This window comes from Pleurodeles waltl, chromosome 12 (genome assembly GCF_031143425.1).
Source record: "Pleurodeles waltl isolate 20211129_DDA chromosome 12, aPleWal1.hap1.20221129, whole genome shotgun sequence".
Lineage (NCBI taxonomy): Eukaryota > Metazoa > Chordata > Amphibia > Caudata > Salamandridae > Pleurodeles > Pleurodeles waltl.
Genome location: NC_090451.1, coordinates 516348369 through 516373993, shown reverse-complemented (window position 1 = coordinate 516373993; position 25625 = coordinate 516348369). Strand labels below are relative to the sequence as shown.

The 25625-nt window shown below is 41.3% G+C and overlaps 1 protein-coding gene across 1 annotated transcript in view; it reads left to right on the top strand.

Moving 5' to 3' along the window:
* The window catches only part of CNGB1 (cyclic nucleotide gated channel subunit beta 1), a 1925718-nt gene that overhangs the window by 396774 nt on the left and 1503319 nt on the right, over positions 1-25625 (top strand). The window contains exon 16 of the mRNA XM_069217388.1: positions 21932-22084. Coding sequence (XP_069073489.1) covers positions 21932-22084 — 153 coding nt within the window. The remainder of the gene's footprint in view (positions 1-21931; positions 22085-25625) is intronic.

Genomic DNA, 25625 nt, shown 5'->3' with positions numbered 1-25625 from the left:
GCAATGTACATTCAGGATCTGATCTTGTCTGAGCATGGGATGAGATGGGTTCCCTGAGGAAACCCCTCATCTGGAATAAATCCTGCTTGATTTAACATTGAGATAGGAATACACTGATCTCTGCATACCAATTGGTGATTTCCCAGCAGATGTAACTGGTGTTTCTGGAACAGTTTGGACATTTATTGAATGGGCATTACATCTAGAATTGCCTGAAGCATACAAGGGAACAACTGGACCTATAGTCACGAAAACTGTTAATACATCGGGACCCATAAGATTTGTCTGCTTTTGAGGAACTGGTCTTCCTGCACTCTCTCCTGTTAAGACAGTGCTTAAAATTTGTCCTGTTTGACTTGGGGTAACTTTGGTATTAACTGAACTGGACTTAACATTGATACTGACTGATGTGGGGCACAATTTTGAACAAGCAGATTTACATACGGTGAGTGCACCATTTGACTCACATCTGGAATTACTTTATTTACACCTGGACTGGATTTACCCCTGTACATGGGCTGGACATTGTTAACAGTTGGAACTGATGGATAAACCACAGCCACTTGTGTCACTGTATTTGCAGGTCTACCCCGAACAATCTGATTTGAGATCTGTGCAACTGGAGCAGTTAGCACATTTTGGACTACATTTTGTACTGCTTTACTTCTCACTTCTGTCTCATCTGAATGATATGGTGGTGGACGATTCATCAATAGCTGATTCATAAGCTCATCATCTGAATCACTGTCATACATTACTGTCTTTTTACTCTTAGCTTCTGCTGTCAGTCCTGCTTTTTCAGATTTCTTTTGGGGCTTTGATTTTGTACTCTCATCACGTTTCTCTGAAATACCTGGAAACATTCTGACTCCATATGATTATCTGCTCTCCACATTTTCTTCTCTGCATCCCATCTAGCTTCTAAAAGTGTCTCAATTGCTTTTTGCATTCTATTCTTGTACTTCATTGACATTCTCATGGGCAACAAGTTCCCAAATACTAAGGGCTTCAAATTGTGTGAGTCTTGGAGGCAGTTTAATTTCATACATTATTCACCTCAAATTATCTAAAATTCTCACATTAAATGTTCTATATTGGGGAATAGCTAAAGCACCTTCTTTCTCAATAATCTTGCACCATTGTTCAAGCCATGCATGAACAATGTACATGCATGACAACCTTTAATAGATGGCACAATATAACCTGGAGTTCCTTCTGATAACATTTCTATACCATTCCTAACTGGAATAAATACATCTCCTCTTAACACATTTTTAAATGCTTTAAAGAACTTCACTTTTGGTCAGATTCGCTCAATTACAACAACTTTCAATTGATTCAGGAAGCAACTTCAATCCTACAATTCTTTGTTCTCACTGTTCTCAACCTTATAGCAACGCGGCACTATCTACCAATACCAGCACAGTTTCACACCAACCCAACCTATACCAGCGTGGCACAATATGATGTCATCACACTCACTCCGTTCAACTCGCACAGTTGCCTCAGAGTTATTTCTCACACAATTGCTCACACACACCTAATGCAAAATATTGCAAGCAAAAATCAACAACCTGTCTACACACTGTGGGTAGGAACTCAAATACTTCAAACCTGTACAGGCTTACACTTCTCTGACTGTAGCTTCCACAATTACACAACGAGTGACACTTGAACAGCAATTCTCACTACGGTTGATACAAATCCTCCATGTGCACTGAGGATTCACTAAATATCAACTGATAACTCAAACTCACTCGAAGATAATATTGGCACTGTCAACAATGTTCAATGCCAAGTATCTCTCTGCAGACAATAAATTAACCAAGTGTCTTCCACACTTGTTCTTTATCCCGGGATCTTAGGCCAAAACAGATACATTAACAACAACAACCACAGACATTTTTTAGCACAAAGCACTGCAGTCACTTTGAGTACAATGACTCCACAAAACACTTCACAACCTCACACTTCACCACAATCTTCAAGCATAAGCAATGCACGCGCAAAACCTATCAATACTCACACTCTGTCACATGTAGGCACAGTGCTGAAACTTCATGAGTCTTCGGAATGAATCATGGGACAGAATCCATGGTGAACAGTTTTGGACTAGGCAATTGCATACACTAGACAAAATGGTTCTCCTCCTTATGGGACAAACCATACTCTGCTACCAGAACTGTTGTAGCATTTTCATCCTTTACAGGAATCAATGCTGACTGAGGCGTATAGATCTTTGGACCCAGTAAGTAGTGTGGTAGAACCACTGACACAATTTCAATACAAACCCAATTCATTTGAACACCATGGCCAATTTAGCCACGGAAGGAAAACTCCAGCTGAAAATAAAGTTAAGGAGTTTTATTACATACACAAGCTTAAATTCATATAGACTATTCACAATACCAAATTATAAAGATACATAATCACCAAGGGTTGTCCAAGGCGAGAAAATAAGTTCATGCGAATAAATATTAATAAAACTAAGCATTCTAGAAGGACAACACATAATATTAAAATAAATATCTGAGAAGCAGAAATCCAACGTTGTTCAGGGTTAACAATAATTAGTAAATTCAATTTAGCAAAGTCATCATTTTAGGTTGGGCAGTGAAAACCCCATAACCAACCAAACTAGGGAAATACATGTGTGGGCGAAACTCGAGCAAAATACTAAAAGGGCAAAAATTATTTGGAAAAGGATAATCTTAGACTGTAGGCTACTAACTAAGAGAGGCAAAATATAGGTAAAAAGGGAAAGCGTCAGCATGTCAGAAGCCCAATCAAGAGTCTTCTTTAGGGGATTAGGTAAAGATTTCTAAGTCTCAAAGGGCATCTCAAGGGGCATAAGCAGAAAGGAAGATACCTCTCCAAGGGGCTCAGAATTCAGGGATTCTTCATCAGCAAAGCATCTGGATTAAGAATCTGAGAAGCATCTCTTCTAAGTCCAATTTGGCACTACCATATCAAAAGTCATAAAGCATTCTGATTCGCCAAAGGTATCAGTCCATGTCACATTAAAATGGGCATCATCCAATAATAATCGATCACACAACTCCAAGTTGAAACCTTCTGTTCTTTCCCAAGCGTTCCATGAGATCTTCCATCCGTGTGACTCTACGCAAGTTTGAAACAATTGTTTATTAAATCAGTCCATGTTCCACAACGTACTACCTTCAAGGACACTATGATACATTCTCTCTGTGTCTAAACAGTAGGGTCTGTTACCAACTTCTAGTCTTCTCATCGGAAAACAGTCTGAAAGAAAACTCGTTATGACATTAAATCATCCTTTCCTGCACAGTCATGAAATACAAGCTTCAACAGGCCTCACTAATGCCAACATAAAAGAATTATGGCAATGCATTTAAGTAATACATTTTAATAAAACACAAATAATGTGCAGACTTATGAATTCAGCATTAATAATACTCATTAATATGAGTAATTCGTTTCATTTTAGAGGGGAAAGCTCTGTTAATCCATTTCATTAAATATAGCAGAGAAGTACATTTCTCTCACTTTGCACGCATTTTTAATTAATTAATCATTAGAAATTCAATATCATTTCTATATGCCTTGTTAGTCTAGAGTCCAAATTACATTAAAACATCAGTTGTATCCCTCTAACATGTAATTTAATTCAAATACCACTGAAGTCAAACTCTGCAATACAAACAAATGCACATTTAAATTGAGCATCAGTGCAGCTTCCAGGTTTAACTATTAATACTTTTATCAGCATAAAACATAAACTGTCACATTTTGATGACCTTTGTGACACAAGGGGCTCTACTTAAGTTTAGACTACATCACCAGGCAAACGTGCCTAAGCCCCTTCCCTCTGGAAGCACAGCTGCTCGATAAATCTACATCCCTTCTATACCCCAAGCAGAGCTGGTAATCTTCCAGGGAGGCAATCAGTTGCAAAAGGTTGCACATATAGAATGTAGAGATTTGATATTCACAATGCCAAACAGGAGCTCAGAGAGGAATCACCCCAAATGATTGCCAACTCCCTCCAGTGACAATGGTCCACCAAACCCCAGCATGACCCAGTAAGCTCACTAACGGTAGAGAGCCATTAACATCACCTTCCCACTTCAGACTACCAACCATCTTCAATACCGAATACACTAAGAGAAGAGGTCCAGAAATTGTCATCAAATGATAGGGTATGTCAAATTTTAACAGTTGATCTCAGGGTACCTGCTCATATAGTTTCATCCTTGTTGATTGATTAGAGAATTATATGTTCCCCATGCATACATACTTACACATTTTAAGGGACAAGGAAACAGCCAGAAAATTTAAATATCCCCCACTTTGAACAAAAGCTCTCAGGGCAACTAAACAAGCAAAGCAAATAATCGTGACCCTCCCCAGAAGAGCTCTCTAGTCTCTTCTATTCAAGCATCTGTCCATTCACCCGTTCATCCTTCCATGCACCCGCTGATATGCACCATTTCACTATTACATTGTCATCCATTCATTCTTTCATCCACGTTTCAGTCTTTTACCATTCCATCTCCCCATCCATCCGTCTGCCCATCCATCCTTTTACTCATCCATCTCTCCATCCACCCTTTCACTCTTCCAGCACCCACCCTTTCCCTCACTCCATCCAATCACCCGTTCACTCCATCCATCTTTCACTCATCCATCGTTCCATCCATCCATTTGTCCAACCTTTCAAGCATCTGTCCATCCTTTCCCTCATCCATCCACTGTTTCACTCTTCCAGCCACCCTTTCATTGATCCATCCATCAATTCACCCCTTCATTCATCATCCATCCACCCTTTCATCCATACTTTCATCCACCTCCCTTTCACACATCCATCGTTACATCCATCCTTCACTCATCCATCCATCCTTTCAATCACCTATCTTTCCTTTCACTTATCCATCGTCCTTTCACTCATCCATCCACTCTTTCACTCACACATCCATCCTTACATACATCCTTTCACTCACTCATCCACCCTTTCATGTTACTTATGAGCCTTTATCTGTTGAGTTGCTCATAGAAGCGGTCCATTTAGAACTCCGCTATAGCTGCTTAAGCAGGGGGTTTAAGACTCCCCTCTTCAGCAACCCTACTGACACAGGACGTAGACTACTGCTTCTTGTCTAGAGGAGTAAGAATTTTTGGAGATATCCAAAGCTATTACTTGCATTATTGTAATGCTTCATGCTTCAGATTTGTTTGTCACGTAGATTAATTAATATTAGAACCTTGGAATGTTGGGGGCTCCATTGCAGACAATAGAGAGCTCGGGCTTTTACTCGCTGGTAAAAGCCCGGAGCGTCAACATTCCAATGTTCTCTTTGTTCACAGCATAAGAACAAAACCTCATGGAGCCTGAGGGGATTTTAATCCCCTCAGGCTTTGTGAGGAATTTGTTTTATTTGATAGAACATTCTACCCTCTAGCGGCAGAATGTTCTAATAGCCTTAGAACCCGCTGTAGCGGGTTCTACCGACCATTAAAGGCCTTTTCCCTTGTTAAAGCCCCCGCCTTCATTTCGGGCCTTTAACGCTGGAGCAGGCCTTTAATGGCCCGTAAAGCCCGCTACGGTGGGTTCTAAGGCTATATTAGAACACTAGAATGTTGGTAGCTCCATTGCAGACAATGGACTGCTCTGGGCTTTTACTGACTGGTATAAGTCCGGAGTGTATACATTCCAATGTTCTTTGTTCACAGCAACAGCTGTTGCTAATCATTAAACGCTTTGAGTGTATGGCAAGAAGCGACACGATGTACTGCAGACCTAGGCATCATGGGATTTGTCCAGTGCTTTCAATAACTGTAAGAAAGTAGATCTAACTAAACGGCAGAATTCTTAGATACCCCAATGTTAAAACATGGTTTCATCATGAGAAATACATGCAGTGTAGTCATGAAGAGGATTCATCGTGCAAGCGATGACACTAGACGTGTAGGGACCTGTCTTCATTTTGTGAAAACTGTCACCAATTTTTTTAAAGATATCATGCTTTCCCAAATTCTTAGGTGTAATCAGCAGTCAAAACACCATTCATTTCTGGTCACAATGTTTTCAGAAAGCTGCAAATGTTGGTAAGTGTGTGTATATGTATACTGACACTAACACAAGAACTCGCACATCTACCTACCTCTTTACAGCAGGCAATTCTCTCACAAAGGTACCAAAACAGTGCACATAGGATTTAATACCCTTGAACTCCTCACCTGCAGTCAATGAAGCAAGCTTGCAATGGGGAGCCTTAATCAAGGTTCGATGGGACTGGAAGATGGTAGGAGCCGAGCCCAAGTCAAATCCCTGCTAATCTATCCTCTTTGAAGCAAATGTCTAAGGGCCCTCAGGTAGAAGCGACAGGAGGGGCAAGTGGTGGCAGAGGACAGACCTCTGACCACCCAATACAAAAGGATAAAATGTCAGGTAAGAAGCCTACCTCCGACCCCATCCTAAAGGCCGAATATCCAAGCAAGGTGTGGTATCCTGGTAATGTGAAGGTCTTCTGTGTGCGTTCTGGGCACGAGTGAGAGAATGAGAGAATGCTGTGGGAGTCTAGAATGGTGGGAGGCGTTTGGAATGGAAACAGTGAGATTGAGAGTCGACGTGGAGAGATGAGGACGTTGGTTGGAGTAGGGCTACTTTCTTGACGTCATCTGAATAAATCATCGCCACTTCAAACGTCTACTGGTGTTGTTCTGGCACTTGCTCGTCACTCCGCCGACCATCTTACATTGGCGACGAGGGACGTCTTAAGAAACGGGTGGAGCGGAGCGGAGTCTGCAGAGAAGAACGCTAGCTCAGCGGTGAGGAAAAAAGGTGTCAGAGAAGAACGCTAGCTCAGCGGTGAACGCCAGCTCAGCGGTGAACGCCAGCTCAGCGGTGAGGAAAAAAGGTGTCGGCTCAGCCCTAACAACACGACCGAGAAGCCTCTCCTTGAGGTCACTTGCACCTAAGGTACTTTATACTTGTACCTGTGTGTTTACTTTGGCTCTCCACTCGCCGCGCGCAACCCTAGCAACTGTAACTACGATGCGTTTTGAAGCAACGCGTCTACTACTGTGGCACGAACCTCGCCGCACGCAACCCTAGCAACTGTAACTACGACGCGTTGAAGCAACGCGTCTTCTACTGAGGCACGAACCTCGCCGCGTGCAACCCTAGCAACTGTTACTACGACGCGTTTGATGCCACACGTCTTTCACCGAGGCCCGAACCTCGCCGCACGCACCCTAGCAACTGCAACCAACAACGCGTCCTGAAGCAACGCGTCCTACAGAGTGCCTCCTTTTGCCACATTGAAGGACAGTTTAAGATGGAAATATCTAAAGACTCCCCAAGAATTCTTTCATTGTTATGCGGCTACAATTTATGTTGTTAACATTCCAGATCGAGTTTCTTCAAGGGAGTGTATTTACATGCTTGGCTTTGAATCAGTGACAGATCATTTGTTTTATTTTCTTTGTTCTCTAGTCAGCTTCCTTGGCTTATTCAATACTTGTGTCTTAAGCTGTATCAACTCAGTTGGTCTATAACAGAATTCTCTTTCCGCTAATAGTCATGCAGAACGTACCTGCTGCACGTTTTTTTTAACCTCTCCCGGTGATCCACCCATTCCATGGCAAAAATGGAAGAAGGTTTTTAACAACTATGCTAGGGTGTGCGGTACTTCATTGAGCGCCGAAAGGAAGACATCACTATTAATGCACTGCTTAGGCACTCAGGGCCAAGAAGTCTTTGAAAATCTCCCTGATCTTTCAGATACAGACTCAACTGGTCTCAATGAATTTGAGATTTGTTTAAAGAAACTGGATCTGCATTACTTACCAAAAGTAAATACAGTTCTAGAAAGGTACCAATTTGGAAAAAGGATGCAACGCCAAGGTGAGACGATGGAACAATATATAACGGAGCTAAGAAGACTTGCTTCTACTTGTGAGTTTGGAAATTCTTATGAGGAACGTTTGAGGGATCAATTCATGCTTGGCTGCTCCTTGGAGAAGGCAAAGGAGAGCATGTGGCAAAAGGACAATCCATCCCTAGATGAAGTCCTAGTATTGGCCAGAACCTGTGAACACTCCAAGAAATGTGTTGAGGTGCTTCGAAAAGACTCCATCGTATCTGACACAACAAGGGAAGAAGGAGCCTCTGTGAAAGCAATACGATGCAACAATACTGACAATAAAGGTGGTGGAGAATCAGTAAACACAAAGAAAACATTTGCTGGGAGGTGTTTTAGATGTGGAAATATCGGCCACATGGCCAATAACAAAGGATGCCCTGCCTGGAAAATACTCTGTAGAAACTGTGGTAGAGTTGGACATCTTGCACAATTTTGCAGGGTGAAGAATAACACAAAGAAAATAAGAGAAGTGTGGTGTGATGGTGACACAAATGATGCTGAAGCAGTGAATGTGGTTCAGGTCTTACAAACAGGTGTTGGGTCTTTTGATGGTCCTGTAGATTCAATCTTGGTTAATGGTAAACACCTCAAAATTCTCTTTGATTCTGAGGCAAAAATTACATTAGTACCAAAAACATTTTATGATCAGCATTTAAAGGGGACGGTTGACTTGTTAAAACCAGATGTGATACCCAAGGGTTATAGTGGTGAACCAATCAAGTTGTTGGGTTACTTTTGGGGAAGTATAGAATTTAAGGAACGCCTTATTCCAGCAAAAGTGTATGTCTTCGTAAAAGGGGACTCTAATTAGTTGGTTTCATCAACGTGATCTCCGAATTTTTCTTGATCCAAATGAAGACCCTCCTGTTAGGCTTAAGGATAACCACACGGTTCAATCTGTTTCAGAAGATGTGTGTATTTGGGTGAAAGAATTTCCAGATGTGTTTAGCAAGAGATTAGGCTGTCTTAAGAACTATGTACATAAGATCAGGCTTCAGCCTGGAGCACAGCCGAAGGCAGCGAAAGTGAGGATGTCCCCTTGTTGGTAAGGGACAAAATGAAAGCTGAGATCGACAAGCTCATCACGAATGGGATCATTCAAGAGGTTGAGGCTTCAGAATGGGTGGCGCCAGTTGTAATGGCAAGGAAGGCCAATGGCGATGCTAGACTCTGTGTTGACCTCAGAGATCTAAACAAGTCAGTCATCATAGACCACTATCCACTCCCAAATATTACAGAGTTGTTGTGTTCGCTTTGTGGGGCAAGGCACTTCTCAACTCTAGATTTGACCTCTGCTTACCATCAAATTAATTTGCATAGTTCTTCCCAGGAACTTACCACTTTTATAACACCATTTGGCACATTCAAGTTCCTTAGAATGCCATTTGGGTTGATTTCTGCGGCGTCGGTTTTTCAGAGGGCCATGGAAAGAATTTTGAGAGGTATGGAGGGGGTGAAAGTGTATAAGGACGATCTTTTAATCACAGGGACCAATCTGGTGGAACACAACGAGAGACTGAGGATGGTTTTAGAGAAACTATGAAACAATGGCCTAACGCTCAAGGCAGAGAAGTGTAGGATAAACATTCCCAACATTGAGTACTTAGGTCATGAAATTTCGGCGAAAGGAATTCGTCCCAAGGCGAGTTTAGTCAACACTATAAAAAATTTACCCAGTCCACAAAATAAAGAAGAACTTGTAAAGTTTCTAGGGATGGCGGAGTTTTATAATAGATTTGTCCCACGTTTTGCAGAAAGAACCTATTACATGAGACAGTTGTTAAAGAAAAGAGCAGAATTTAAGTGGGATCAGGCATGTGAAAGAGAGTATCAGGACATCAAAGCCAGCCTGGACAAGGCAGCAGATTTAGGGAGTTTTGACGCACATGATGAAATTATTTTGATGACTGATGCCAGCTCAAGGGGTCTTGGGGCGGTCTTATTGCAAAAAGAAACACGGTCAAATGACGACAATTCTTTTTGCATCTAGATGTTTGAAGGGAGCAGAATTCAATTATTCAGTTGTTGAAAAAGAGGCGCTTAGTGTCTTTTGGGCAGTGAGAAAACTGAGGAAGTTTTTGTGGGGACATAAATTTCAGATAGTGACTGACCACAAGCCTCTCATAGAGGTATTTACTAAAAAAGGAATAGAGATGATCTCACATAGGATCAGGAAGTGGGTAGTGGCATTGCAAGAATTTGTATTTGTGATTTCCTACATGCCTGGGACATTAAATGTTCAGGCTGATTGTCTTTCGAGACTTTGCCCAGACACGGGAAAAGATGATGAGATCATTGAAGGAGGGTGTTTTGCAGACATCGTAGCTGATGAGGAGATAAAAGTCTGTATTGTTACTGAGGGAACGATTTCGGAACCTATGTGGGTGGATGAATTGTCAAAAGATGTCACGTTGCAGGAAGTACTAAGTAAAATCACAAATGGTTGGGGTGTCAAGGAGAAACTAAGTGAAGAAATGTCAGGTTACTGGCAGGTCAGAAATGAATTGTCTGTGGTGGATGGGCTATTGATGAGAGGCAGCAAGTTGGTTCCACCAGCTAGCTTGAGAATGGATCTCGTTAATCGTGCTCACTCAAGCCACATGGGCATCTCCAAAACAAAGTAGAGATTAAGGAACACCTACTGGTGGCCTGCCATGGACATGATGGTAAAAAGAGAAGTGAGGAATTGTCATGAGTGCGCGTGTTCTGATAAGGTATTAAAATGTAGGATTCAGCCCATGACGTGAGGAGTCCTCCGGTCCCTGGGTTGACATAGCTTTGGACATTTTAGGTCCAATTAAACTGAAATCTGCTGACCGATATGTTTTAGTCTGCATTGAAATGTTCTCCCTTTGGCCTGAAGTCAAATTTGTGAATTCGGTTGAATCAAGAGACATAATTAATTTTCTTGATGACCTGTTTGAAAGAGAGGGCTTCCCCTCTACTTTACTTTGGGTGCAGTTTGTCTCTGAAGCAACAGAGTCTTTCTTAAAATAAAGGAATGTGGTATATAAAAGAACAGCTCTTTATCACCCAGAGTCTAATGGAGTTGTTGAGCGCTTTATAAAAGTGCTGAAACAATGCATGCAATTAGCGCTTGTTAATAGCGTTGAGTGAGAGAGTGAAGTAAAAAAAAAGGTTCGGGAATATCGATTAACACCACATTCCACCACAGGGGTGACGCCTTTTCAGTTGTTCAAAGGTAGGGTACCTTACAGTGAGATCGAACCCAGGTGGGTAATGGAGAAAAGGAAAGAGGTTAATGATCAGGTAGATAACATTGAAGGTTGGAGAGAGAGAGAGAGAAAAGTGAAAGGGAAAAGAAAGTTGAGGTATGATGAGCGAAAAGCTGTAAAAAAACGGTGTTGCATGAAGGCGATTATGTTAAAATAAAGTCTCCAAGGAAGGAGGGAAAACCATCTAAATTCAAGGGTCCATTTAAAGTCATAAAACTGTTTAAGAATGCCGTGAAAACAGATGACCACAGAATATGGAACTTGAATAGGGTGGCTAAGTGTTTGGATCCCAATGTAGGTACTCAAAACTCTCAAGGCATTTCCCCGGAAGTTACTGCTCAAAAGGCTCAAATCACTTCAAGCGTTCCTAAGATACGAGACCCAACTGAGACTCGGCCAAAAAGAAATGTATCAACGCCGTCATGGTTTAAAGACTATGTAAAGTGAACCCCAAGCTTTGTTCTTTCTTCAGGGATTTTGTGATGCTATGTTCAGCCTGTTTTCCCTTAGTTTGTACACAACATAATCTGTTTATTGTCTATGTGAAATTAACATGTAGTTCTGTTATATGCTATTTTTCGATTTGATATTTGTGTGGTATCCTGGTAATGTGAAGGTGTTCTGTGTGCGTTCTGGGCACGAGTGAGAGAATGAGAGAATGCTGTGGGAGTCTAGAACGGTGGGAGGCGTTTTGAAGGGATACGGTGAGATTGAGAGTCGATGTGGAGAGATGAGGACGTTGGTTGGAGTATGGCTACTTTCTTGACGTTATCTGAATAAATCATCGCCACTTCAAACGTCTACTGGTGTTGTTCTGGCACTTGCTCGTCACTCCGCCAACCATCTTACACAAGGCTTAGCTGCGAATGTGGCAGTCTTGTCTCAATGCAATGAAAGTGTGATTTGATGTCCCCTAATCATTCCTGCTTAGACCAGGCCAGGCAGAGGAAAACAATGAAACACAAACAAATGGTGGAGACAGGCTGGGCAAGGAACAACTGGCACCAGAGTACTAGTACACTAATAATAACTATTTTATAGCAAGATACCTCCTGAGTTGTTTGGCACTTAAGGGTGTTTACTACTACCAAACTGAACAAACTTTTTAAACCTTGGAAGAATGAAATATTGAGTTAAAACCTAAAAGGATCCAAACATAAGCCTTGCATGGTTAATGCTGCAGGTTGCAGTTAGTGCACAACTCATGCAGCATTGAGGTCGAGACTTCGGAGGACTTTTTAGGATGTAAATGTGATTGGACAGAAACAAGAAAAGAGAAGGTGGCTCAAATTGTCAATTCAGCGTGGGTCTTGGTTAGATAATGATTATTTTTGTTATTTTTCCATCTGAACATCATATGTATTTCCACCCATGCATGTTTGCTGTAATTTATCCCATCAGGAGAATGAGGTCATGCGTCAAATCTAGGGGTCCAATTACTCCGAAAATCCTACATTTGCCCAGTGCTAAAGAATACAGTAAGTTGGAATAGGTTAATGCCCACCCACAGATGAGGTCAATTTGCCATCGCCCAGTACCTTTAACAAAGGACCATTTCTCATCACTTCCTTCAAGCTTCAATCTAAATGTGATCCTGACAGAATTGCGATATACTATATTGAGTTCCCATGGTACGCGCTCTTAGCATGTCTCCGATCTACTGTACTTCTTCTATATGGTGCAGTACACTGTTTCACAGACTAAAGTCTGCTTGTCTCAGCTTTGCTGTTTGTGTGCTAAAATTGGATTGTTTTCTTCGAAGATCACTTTCTTTACCCTTTCTGCAACTTAATATTTCCTCATATCGTCTTACTCTGATTGCGTAGTAGTATAACCATGATAGCACATCTCATTGTGCTGCCTTCTTCATGGTTTTATCTGGATTGATCTAATGTTCACGCCTCTAAGAACTAAGAAAACCACATCAACTCAAAAGGGTTATCAGTCTGAGCCCAAGACTTCCTGGTCATGGTGCCTACACTATTGGGCAGGGAAATCCCCCTCAGAGCACAAGGACTGAGGTGGGGAGTAGGGAAAAGCTGGTAAAGTCTGTGCTATGGTTCGTCATTCACCCTCTAATATTATTCAGCCTGCATACAGGAATACCCGGCCTCATTGACAATCACGTAATATTTATTACAAAGTCACCATACTCGCTTAGCAGCCATCACATTTACTGGGGCCTACAGATCTGTAAGCTGGCTTTCCCTGGGCTACTATGGAAAAGCACTACTACAGGTCTTGGGTGCCAGGTAAAAACATTAAAACAAACTGCTCTACACCATGTAGTGTAGGAAAACAAGTATGTAACACAACGAGAATAAATTTTGTAGCACAATGCAGTTTTAATGTTACTTCTCTGCCTTTTATGTTCAACAGAACATACTATGATATGTCAGAAACATCACTTTGCCGACGGGGTTTCTTGAGCTTCTCGAAAATTAACAGCTTGTTTTCCGAGAAAACACCACTGAATAAGAATCAGGAGCTGAATGAAAGAAAGCGGAAACTGGGATAAAAACACTCCTAGAGTGAAAACAAATGGGCCATGGAGGGTCTACTGGAAGGAGGATAGCTGAAATCGAAGAGGTCTGTGGCTCACTTGTTCTCGTGTTAGATTCTTTATCACTCTGCATGCTGATGAGTGATCTCTATTTGGGGGTGGGGGGCTACATCCAAATACAAGTGATCATTTGGTTTGAAAGACATATTTTGGTAATCAAATGGTTCGAGTAAACTGGTTTTAAAAACTGTATTATTGTTGTAAGTGCTTTGCTTTAAATCATCATTAGGTTGCAGCTTAAATTTGTTTCAGAATTATCCTTTCTTTTGTCAGGGTTTTTTCTCATTGTAAATCAAGGACTAGCGCCCCCCTCTCCGTCCCCACACAAACCCTGTTTTCTTCTTTCTAAAACTGCTCCTCCATTTCTATTAATCTCCATCATCCCCACCAGTAGCCGGTCTGCTAATTTACCCTTTATTAATAGAAATGTTCCCGGTGCTTCTGCTTTTACATCTTCCTATGTCCCCTACACCTTAGCCATTCCTGACCTTATACTTCCTGGCCTATCCCTCATTTACATTCTTGTCTTTTTTTCCTCCTCTTGCCTTCTTGTTTTTTCGAGCTGCTTCGTGTTAGTCACTCATCCTAACTAACGTATGGAAACTGGAACCACTTGATTCAAGTTGATTGTAATTCGAAGCACTTTATTCAAACTACTGTCTGTGTCCCAAGGAAGTGCAATAGAGTACTAATAGTAGATGCAGGCATGTCATGATATTTGTAATGTTTTGTAAGAAACTAGCAGTGGTTACAATGTGTGTGTGTGTGTGTGTGTGTGTGTGTTATTGTTGGAAATGCCCCTTTCTGCAGGGTCATCCTCAAGCCTGTTTTAGTTGGCCTTAGGACTTTGGGCACTTTACCACTGCCTCCAGTGGTAAAGTGCATGTGCTCTGTGTCAAAAACACAGTAAAATTGGCGTCTCCATAATTGGCATATTTGTTTTACTGGTAAGTCTCTAGTAAAATGCACTATGTGTGCCCACGCCCTGTAAGTCAAATGGTATTAGTGGGCCTGCAGGACTGGTTGTGCCACCCTCTACAGTCACCTTTCAAACATGTCTCAGGCCTTCCATTGCCTGAGATATGAGGGTGAGCACTGCCACTTCCACCTGGTAAGGGTACCCACTTGCCAGGCCCAAACCTTTCTTTTTATTATATGTAAGTCACCCATAAGGTGGGCCCTAGTTAGCCCCAAGGGCATTGTGCAGTGTATTTAAAAAGTTGGACATGTACTTTTAAGTTTAACATGTTCAGATAGCAAAAAACTCTTAAATTTGTTTTTCACTATTGCAACGACAATCTCTCCCATAGGTTATAATTGGGGTTACCTTGAAACATCTTTTAAGTGAAATTGCCAATTAGGGAAATATAGAAATATGGAGTTTGGTATCTCTAAACCCACAATTAAAAAATCCAGCTTTCGGTAAAGTTGGTTTTTCAATTACAGGTCTGAAAATGCCACTTTTGGAATTTTGGCATTTTCTACTTTAACCATTACGTCTCTCAACCTGCCTCTGAATACACATGTGGGTTAAGGCAACATCTACATTTGCTCATTCTCTCCAGGCAGCCAAAAATATGAAGGGTCTGGGTGTGAAGGAGATACAGCTGCCTTCATTTGCATACCGATAGTCATCCAGGGCAGGGAGAGGTAGTTCACAGTTTGTAGTGCTTTCCTCTTATTTAGTTTCTAAGCACTAACATAACACAACAGAAATGCACTTCTGAGGTCAAAGAAGACTTTTATTGTTGTTATATGAATGACGAATTAGTAGCTTTCAAGTCCGCGTTAATCAAACAAAATATATCAGTTTGCAATATACACAGCAGGTTATATTTATAAGATATTGAATGCAAAGCAAAACAAATACTTCACCGTGTAGGAACTATTTACAGCTACATCTTTCTAAGGTCTGCAAGCTGATGACCCCTGTCAGCCGCGAGAAAGAGTTTCATCTACCCACACAGGATGCTGGCAGCTGGCGCCAAGCTCCAGCACGAGGTCCGGCAGATTCGAATCTGACTCTCTGCAGCCTGTTACATTCGTTACAAAGGTGTGCCCCCTCCTCTCAGACCTGGGAAACTGAGCAAGCCTTTTGGAGACTGGCCAGGTCTCCAAGACTACTCCTGTTCCCAAGCTCAAGCAGAGAGAAAAACAAACACCCATGTACCCTCTCTTATCAGGTCTAGTCTACTGTGAGAGCAAAACATCTTGGTTCATCTGGTGCAAAAACACAGCTTGGAAAAATACAGCTTGGATTCTCAACTGCAATGTCTAACTCCACGTTAAAGGCAATAGGCAGCTAACCTAAATATCAAATGCAATGTCATGTTAAAGGCAATAGGCAGCTAACCTAAATATCAAATGCAATGTATAATATCATGTCAAAGCCCATAGGCAGCTGAGCTGAATACAAAATGCAATGTATAATATCATGTCAAAGCCAATAGGCAGCGGAGCTGAATACAAAGTGTAATGTATGATATCATGTCAAAGCCAATAGGCAGCGGAGCTGAATACAAAATGTAATATATGATATCATGTCAAAGCCAATAGGCAGAATATCTAATAGCATGTCAAAGTCAATAGGCAGCTAAACTGAATACATCATGTCAAAGCCAATAGGAATGCAATGTCAAAGCCAATAGGCGGCTAGACTGGATACAGCATGTCAAAGCCAATAGGCGGCTCAACTGAACAAAACATACAATGTGCTACTGGTGAACATTGAGCAACTAATATGCGCAGTGGTGAAACACAAAGTCATTGGTCAAAACAAACTTTATCAAATGGCAGTACATTCCGCCCTTTGACCAATGAATTTTTGTTTCACATATCTCTTGTTTCAAACAAAAACAAAAAAAACATAAGCACAAATTTTTTTATATCAAAGCAATCCCTGTAAAGCAATAGAAGTGAATTAACATATTGATTTCATAACCTTTCACATCAGATACATCTACATAGAAAAGACTGGGCAATTTTTATACTCTGAATGAGTCTCTAATTCAACAGTGTTAGCAATTTGATGTGGCATGAGTTCTGCTCATGTAAAGGTGCACGGTCCACCTGAAAGGTTTGCTGGAAGATAAGCAAAAGTCAGAGTTCCATACGAGAGGGAAAGAAAAAAAAAAAAAAAAACACAGCAAACAAGTTGAACTTGAACTGAAGGCGCAGTTTGCGCAAAATGGATCCATGGTGCTGGCACTTTACTCAGCCAGGTTCAGGTTGGGGATTCGGTCCCTTCCCCGACCCCACACGCACACACCGGAAGGGGGACCACACAGCACACTCAGGGACAGTGGCGAAACGTGGTAGGATCTGCAAAAAAAACAAGTATGACTTTTCTTGCAAATAACATTTTTCATTTAAACTGCACCCTTCCTCTTTCTTTCCCTGTTTTATAATCAGTAGGACGTTTTTGAGGCCCTTTGTTATATTTTCTGCAGGTTCTGGAGGGTCACTTGGGGCTTCAGCCCACACATCAGCACTGAGGTTTTTATCTGCTGTGCCACAGCTTCCCTTTTCTTGCACTGTCAGAAGGGCTGGGGCAGACTCCTTCTTTACCAAACCTCCATTCACTGCATTTTTGTCAACTTGGGCCATTCTGTCTCCAATTTGTATGAATGAATCAGATTCTTTTCTAGGTATCAGCATAATTTCGATTTTTACTTGGTAATTTGCAGCAATCACTTTCCCTAAAACCTGATCAATTTGCCATTTCTGTTCTGGTAACGTTCCTCTCCCCAACTGCTCTGTGACTGCTTGCATGACAGATTGCTTTTGTGCGTGCTGCACAGTTTTTATCAAATCTAGGGGAATGTGCAACTCTCTCATCTCTGCCCACCTGTAAGTGGCTTTTTCTCTCAGCTGTTCACATTTCTGGGGCACCCACTTAGCCATCCCCACTAAGGCAGAATTCTGGGTGAACACTTCTCTCTCTGAATTTTTCTCATTAACATCTGCAAGGGAATTGAACCAGTTAGGTGCTAAAACATTAGCAATGAACCAAAAATCAGCATAAAAATGACACATCTCACGTAGCTCTTGCTTTAAAATCTGACACACATTATACAACGCTGTTCCTTCTACTGTGCCAGAAAGCAACATTTCAGTCAATGAATCATTAGTAAAACAAACATGCTTTTTATCTTCAGTAGACACAAATTCAAATGGTGCACACAATTTCATTGATAACTCTTTTACCTGTGGTACTCTAGCCCTGTCTTGCAAGTACCAGATCCATTGTATGATTCTAGCTAGGGGCACTATTTTCTTTCCTTGTTCATGATTTAAATATACATCAGTTTTTTCTTCTTGCACTGCGCAGAAACCTAAAGTCTGCATTATTTCATTTGCCAAATCACAAGCGCGCAGCTGCATATTATTTTTCACAGTGACCATATACAAAAGTGTTAGGATTTCTCTCAAATGAGGGCTATTCTTTTTCCAAAAATCAAACAAGCTAATGAAAGTCGGCTCTTGCTCTAAAATCTTTCGTTTTACTTGTGCATTTTGCAACGGTAACTCGTAAATCACATTCTGGTCTCTCTCGTCCCTGTTATCAGTTAAGGAATGCATTTTGGCTGCCAAAAACCCTGGCTCACACGAAAACTCAGTGCAGCTCGGAGCTGTCTTAACCCCCTCATTACTGGAATGGGACAAGAAAGATTCTTCAAAAACAGCCCTTTTATAACTTTCAGTCGGGCTAATTTGCTCACGTAAATTCCTATTTTCATGTTCCAACTGCCTACATTTCTCCTGCATTTCTCTGTAAGCAGATAAAGGTATCCAGACCTTTCTGTCATCATTACTTCCAAAACACACGTTTTCTACATATATACAACGGGAATTATTTCTCAAAACAACATCAGGCATTTTAGCTACACATGCATTTTCTTCTGTAATTCCCCAAACAGAAAACAATTCACAGTTTTTCTTAGCACCATCAGGCAGTTCATCAACACATGTATTCTCAGACATGGTCTGCCGTGCTACTGTGATTCTCCAAACAGAAAACAATTTCTGTAATTCTCCAAACAACAAAAACAATTACACTTTTAAAGTGTGCACTTAGAAATCTACTAACTCGTCAAACCCCTTCTTAATCACCTCTTAATGACCGACCCCACTTCTGGTACCAATTGTAGTGCTTTCCTCTTATTTAGTTTCTAAGCACTAACATAACACAACAGAAATGCACTTCTGAGGTCAAAGAAGACTTTTATTGTTGTTATATGAATGACGAATTAGTAGCTTTCAAGTCCGCGTTAATCAAACAAAATATATCAGTTTGCAATATACACAGCAGGTTATATTTATAAGATATTGAATGCAAAGCAAAACAAATACTTCACCGTGTAGGAACTATTTACAGCTACATCTTTCTAAGGTCTGCAAGCTGATGACCCCTGTCAGCCGCGAGAAAGAGTTTCATCTACCCACACGGGATGCTGGCAGCTGGCGCCAAGCTCCAGCACGAGGTCCGGCAGATTCGAATCTGACTCTCTGCAGCCTGTTACATTCGTTACAAAGGTGTGCCCCCTCCTCTCAGACCTGGGAAACTGAGCAAGCCTTTTGGAGACTGGCCAGGTCTCCAAGACTACTCCTGTTCCCAAGCTCAAGCAGAGAGAAAAACAACACCCATGTACCCTCTCTTATCAGGTCTAGTCTACTGTGAGAGCAAAACATCTTGGTTCATCTGGTGCAAAAACACAGCTTGGAAAAATACAGCTTGGATTCTCAACTGCAATGTCTAACTCCACGTTAAAGGCAATAGGCAGCTAACCTAAATATCAAATGCAATGTCATGTTAAAGGCAATAGGCAGCTAACCTAAATATCAAATGCAATGTATAATATCATGTCAAAGCCCATAGGCAGCTGAGCTGAATACAAAATGCAATGTATAATATCATGTCAAAGCCAATAGGCAGCGGAGCTGAATACAAAGTGTAATGTATGATATCATGTCAAAGCCAATAGGCAGCGGAGCTGAATACAAAATGTAATATATGATATCATGTCAAAGCCAATAGGCAGAATATCTAATAGCATGTCAAAGTCAATAGGCAGCTAAACTGAATACATCATGTCAAAGCCAATAGGAATGCAATGTCAAAGCCAATAGGCGGCTAGACTGGATACAGCATGTCAAAGCCAATAGGCGGCTCAACTGAACAAAACATACAATGTGCTACTGGTGAACATTGAGCAACTAATATGCGCAGTGGTGAAACACAAAGTCATTGGTCAAAACAAACTTTATCAAATGGCAGTACACAGTTATATCTGAATAAGTTTTGTCCTGCGCACACACAAGGGACTGATTACCCCCTACTGATAGTCTGTAGTCAGGGCTCGATTGAAAGTGATCCTTTTGCACTCTAGAGAATTCTTTTGAAGTTACCTCTACATCAAAGGCATTTTGGGGTATAATTACTGGGATCTGACACCATATACTCAGAACTTCTGGACTGAGGACATTCTACCAGGGTGAAGGACCACTGTGCTGTCAGGAGGGACTGTCCACTTTGCTGTTTGCTCTGCTGTGTTGGCCTGTTGCCTGCTACTTCTTGCCTGGGAGTGAGAGGATTGAATCTAACTCTCTACATCCTGCAATCTAAAGTTTCTCCAACGGCCTGACTGAGCTTGCCTCCTGTTTCTAAAGTCTCAAGGATATGAAAGACTTCACCTGCATTTGTTACCAGCACTTGAACTCCTCTGCTAGGAGTCCTGGAGATGAGTGTGGTGCTACAACATAAGAACTGATGCTTCAGCACCAGCTTGTCACTTAGAATCGATGCATCCCACTGCAGAAACACTGCTTTGCCACTGCCTGCACCAAAGCTGCTGACACCACTCGCTGACTACGCAATGCAACGTCCCCGACGTACAAAACAGCCCCAGCTTGGCCGATGCAGCACCAACACATCGGAACCAGTACTCATCGCTTCTGGACTTAGAAGCATCAATGACATTGCCCGATCAGGAAATGACACCTCACCTGCAAGTGCGACACATCCCCTCCTCTAGACCAATGCATCGTCATCGAACATCGATGCAAAAAAGTTACTGTCAGCAGGTCTGCGTGACCCTTGTACCCAACCCACACGCCATTGCAGTGGGAGTGCACTTTTCGGTTTGCCTCAGTCCAGCGCGACCAGAGCGTTTTGGTTGGAGCTATTGTCTTCTAAGCATAGTTCTGGTTGGAGCTATTGTCTTCTAAGCTCTACATTTTGATCTAACCTTTTAAAAATTCATAACTTGACTTGTGTATGTTGGATTGTTGTCGTTTTGGTTTTGTTGACTCAGATAAATATTGGCTGGTTTTCTAAACTGCTGTGGAGTCCTTTTATAATGTTTTCACTGTGTTACTGTGTGTGCACAAATACTTTACATATTGTCTCTTTAGTTTAGCCTGACTGCTGTGTGCCAAGCTACCAGAGAATGAGCACAGGCAAACTTCTAGTGTGTATCTGACTTGCCCTTACTAGAGGTGCGGTCCCTACTTGCTCACAGCCCCACACACACACACACTAACATATACACAAAACTAGGTCTCTGGGACATGCATTTCCTTGAAATAGAAAAGATATACATAGCACAAGGGGAACCATATTCAGCCCTAAAAGGCAGGGGAAAAGATGACCATGTGAAATTCTGGCACTCTAGGGTTTCACTTCGAGGTCCTCGATTAATTCAGTGGGGCTGGTAACAGAAAGTACCAAACCCACAAGATCTGCAGCTTCCAGAATATTTCATATGGAGATTCTGCTTCTGAAGGCAGTTGAAATCTGCTGGTGAAAAATTGGGGGTACAATTAGGAGCAAACAGGGGGTCAGGTGTGAAATTACAGATTTCTTCAGTAGTTCAGTATTTCTCAGGGAACACTCATGGTCTTACTCATAGTACCCAACAACCCCTTGAATGTGGAGTTACTAGGCCAAACTCCATAGACCTTGTAATGAGGTCATCAGCATTCAAAGGGATAAACCAGTCTTTTAAAAGATTGTGCAGATACACTTCTGTTGACTGCGGTGTCTTTCTCGTTTGTTTTAATTTAAGGTACACATGTAAGACGTGAAAAAGCTTTTGACTGCCACTTCTAAGTTCTTAAAGAGATCAGGAATAATGATGTTTATATATATGTTTCTGTGCACAAAAGTCTGCAAAAGGTGATTCTAACCTCCTTTTTCCACCCCACTTGACATCAATGCCTTATTCCAGTTCACATTAAACCAGAGGAGCACTCGAAGGAGGATATTAGTGTAAAAGACTTGGAGCCCTCGCAGGAAGACGTCCCCAAGAATGCGATACAAGTGGTCCTGGTTTCAGCAGAGCCTCCTCCACCCAGCTCCTTGGTAGCAGCCACTGACCCAGGTAGGACAACAGTGTTAAAACAGGACAACAGTAGTCTTTATGAACAGTTCTTGAAATACTTAGTCTTTCCATGCAGAAGTGTGCAAATAACTGGACAGTATGCCTCCAAGTCACACATTGGCTGAAGAAATCGTAAAAACAACCATGCTAAGGCTTATGCATGTTGGTGTTTTTGCACAGGCTGATTTTGCGACCTCATAGCTGCCAAGGTTTCAGATTGCTGTGTGTGACATTTTCTTAACTTCATCGTAATTATGAGTGACATTTCAATGACGAGGAGTGACACTTTCTCACAAGCAAAATCAAGCAATGAAGACAAGGGAATCATATAACTATCATAATATATCGAGAATCCTATACCTCTCATTGTACATCAGCGCCACCTGGTTCGCTTAGATTCCATTTACTTAACCTAATTCAATAATCATTTGAAGCCAGGTCCAATATGTCAAATTTCTTTCACATGATAATACTTTAGATCTTAAAGTTGGAAACACAGATGGGATGCTAATATTTAGGGAGCTTGTTGTTTTGCATGGATATGACCGACTTCTATTAATTTTATCCTAGAGTATGGAACGCTAGCTCTAGATCAACAATTCTAAGCTTTCCCGCTCTTGTTAACAATCACAATTGTTTGTCAATTTTCCTAGTTCTAGTGTCAGCAAGAGCACTTTATGTCACTTCTCTATCTCCCGTACTAGGACAGTATAATATTGACAGCGTCCTTCAGGATATACTTAAGCAGGGAAGAGATTAAGCAACAACATGGCCTGGCCCAAAGTAACAGTGAGATCTAATTGAATTATGAGATACAAGATGCTAAAGCAAATTTTATTAATCAAAATCTAGGCTCAATATTCTCACCACTTAATATACAAATTGATCTATCTGAAATACATTTTACAGCAATAAGAGAGTGGTCTTATCTTTGGGTTTCAATTGAAATTGCATAGCCTGCGATATTCTAGAGACTTAGGGCCTCTTTGTCTCTAACATATGCGGCTGCTAATATTAATAGGAATCTAATGCTAATAGGAATCGGCTTATTCTAAATACTATATAAGCAGTGGTATCGGATCTCAAAATTCTTGCTGCTTCCTTGTACTTCCTTATTCCTACATTAATACAAATCGAGCGGATCGACATCCTTCTAGGCTTATCATAAACTTTACAAAACAATAGCATCACATGCTCGATAGTTTCAATACTCCTCATATTGCACAAGTTTAAAATTGGATTGTCTCGATTATTTCTCAACCGGTCCCATTTTACAGTATATGCCTTAATTTGAAGGATTTTGTACCGAAATTTCATTTAAAGTATGTTTGCCCGCCTTGGATGCATTACATCTACCTATTCTTCAAAGTTTGGTTTTGATTTAATGTTCAGAAACTGGCTGGTTAATCTTCCCAAATTCACATTTCGATAGAGGTTAGAAAGATAATGCTCCCAGTACACTTGTTTCAGGCGAACCTTTGAATGCACAGTAAGAGTATAAGAATCGTCCCCAAAGGATTTTAGCCTCAGTTTGAGAAACCAAAACCTCACATGTCGGAGCGAAGGGAAAGATACAGATCTATCGAAATCGACTAGCTCCATTAGTGCTTCTCTGTAAGGAGCCCAATCTGGTATTGTCCAAAGCCTGCACCAATAGAGCATAGGTCTTAATATTGCCAAATTATCAATTTTCTTTAGATCCAGGTCTAGGAACATTGGGATCAGGGGTGTTGAGGTAGGTAACCCGAGTATACGTCTCATAAAGATGTTTTCTTATAACATTAGTTGTTTCAGATTTGCTGATTCCCATAACTCAGCCCCGTATGAAGCAGCAGCTTGTGCTTTGTATCTGTAAACCTCAAGCACAGGGGATACTGCTGCTGCCCTCGATTTTTAGTATTTGGTACTAATCGCTGTGGAATTATACACAAGGGATGTTTGAGCTTTATCCACATGGGAAGTCCATGATAATTTAGGATCCAACATTATCCCTAAGTATTTAAAATGCTTTACACATTCCAATGTTTGCCTATGGATCAAAATATTCCTTCTAAGGAGTCTGTGGGGTCTAACAATTAAATATTTTGTTTTGTTTACATTGATTTCCAACCCCTTTTCCACACAAAACTCATTACATTTCTCTTGTAGGGACTGTAGCCACATAGGCGTTTGAGACATTAAGATAGTATTGTCTGCAAAAAGGAGAACAGGGACATTATCCCCGCAAAATCTCTTGGAATTGTGTACACATGCTTTTAGGTGAATAAATACATCATTGATATAGAGAGAGAATAGGGTGGGTGCAAGTACGCACCCCTGTCTCACTCCCCTATTTATATGGATAGGATCTGTTAGTTCCCCGTTTGGACCCCCATCTAACCCTTGCGTAGGTATTTTCATGCAGCCTGATTATCTGAGCTAGGAGATGTTCTGGAATACCTAGTTTCCTTAGCAAGGCCCATAGGTTACCCCTTGGAACAAGGTCAAAGGCAGTGCGTAGATCCACAAATGCTCTATAGAAATGGCTTTTTTGCAATTTAGGATATTTCCACATAACGCATAAAAGCCTGGAGGCCTGATCGATTGCACTAGTTCGCGGCCTGAAACCTGCTTGGCAAAATGATAATATATTTCCCTCCTCCATCCAATCAGCAATTTTTTGTAGCACCTGTTTGGCATAGCTTTTTTGTGATGCATCAATTAAGCTGATCGGCCTATAGTTCCCGGGCTCTTGCCTGGATCCTTTTTTATAGATTTAAATAATTTCCGCTTCTTTCCATGTCTGAGGAGTGGGGCCTCCTCTTGCTATTGCATTGCTTATTAGGTTTATGTATAGGGCCCAAATGTCAATATTATGTTTAAATACTTCTGCTGGGATCTTGTCCACGCTTGGGGCTTTGCCTGATTTCATAGTTTGTATAACTGCCACTGTTTCATCTAGACTAAAGCAGATATTCTCCGCTGGGACTACTATCAATTGCTCCTCGGTAGGAGGAGGGTGGTAGAAGTGGTTTAATGGAATCCAAATAAAGATCAGTAAAATGACAGACCCATCTAGCGGGATCTATATGATGCTCAGTGTTAGATATCCCCTCCTTACTCCCATGTGCAACTATCCTCCAAAAAGTTACTATATCTTTTTGGTTAGCTCCTGTAAGAAGGTCAGCCCAGTTTTGAGCCTCCCAACTTTTCCCTGCCTTGTTCAAGAGTTTCCTGTAGCTAACCTTTGCTTGTTGTATTCCTGTCTGACTTTTCGATTTTGGGCTTGGAATAATATCTTTTTCCCTTCTTTGCTTTCAGATGTGTACCAGGGGTTAGATTTGCTAGTGGTGTTTGCTCCTTGATATGAATTTTGTTGTATCATTTTAGTAAAATGGGACCTCAGCGATGCAATTAAGGATTGATGTATGGCAAGTACTGGATTTTTCATTAGGCCTTGCATAGACATATGGGTTCAACAAGTTAGCAAATTGGGTTTATATATTTGCCATAGCCTCCAAATTACTCAATACCGAGGGCCATTTTACTGATCTGCTATTGT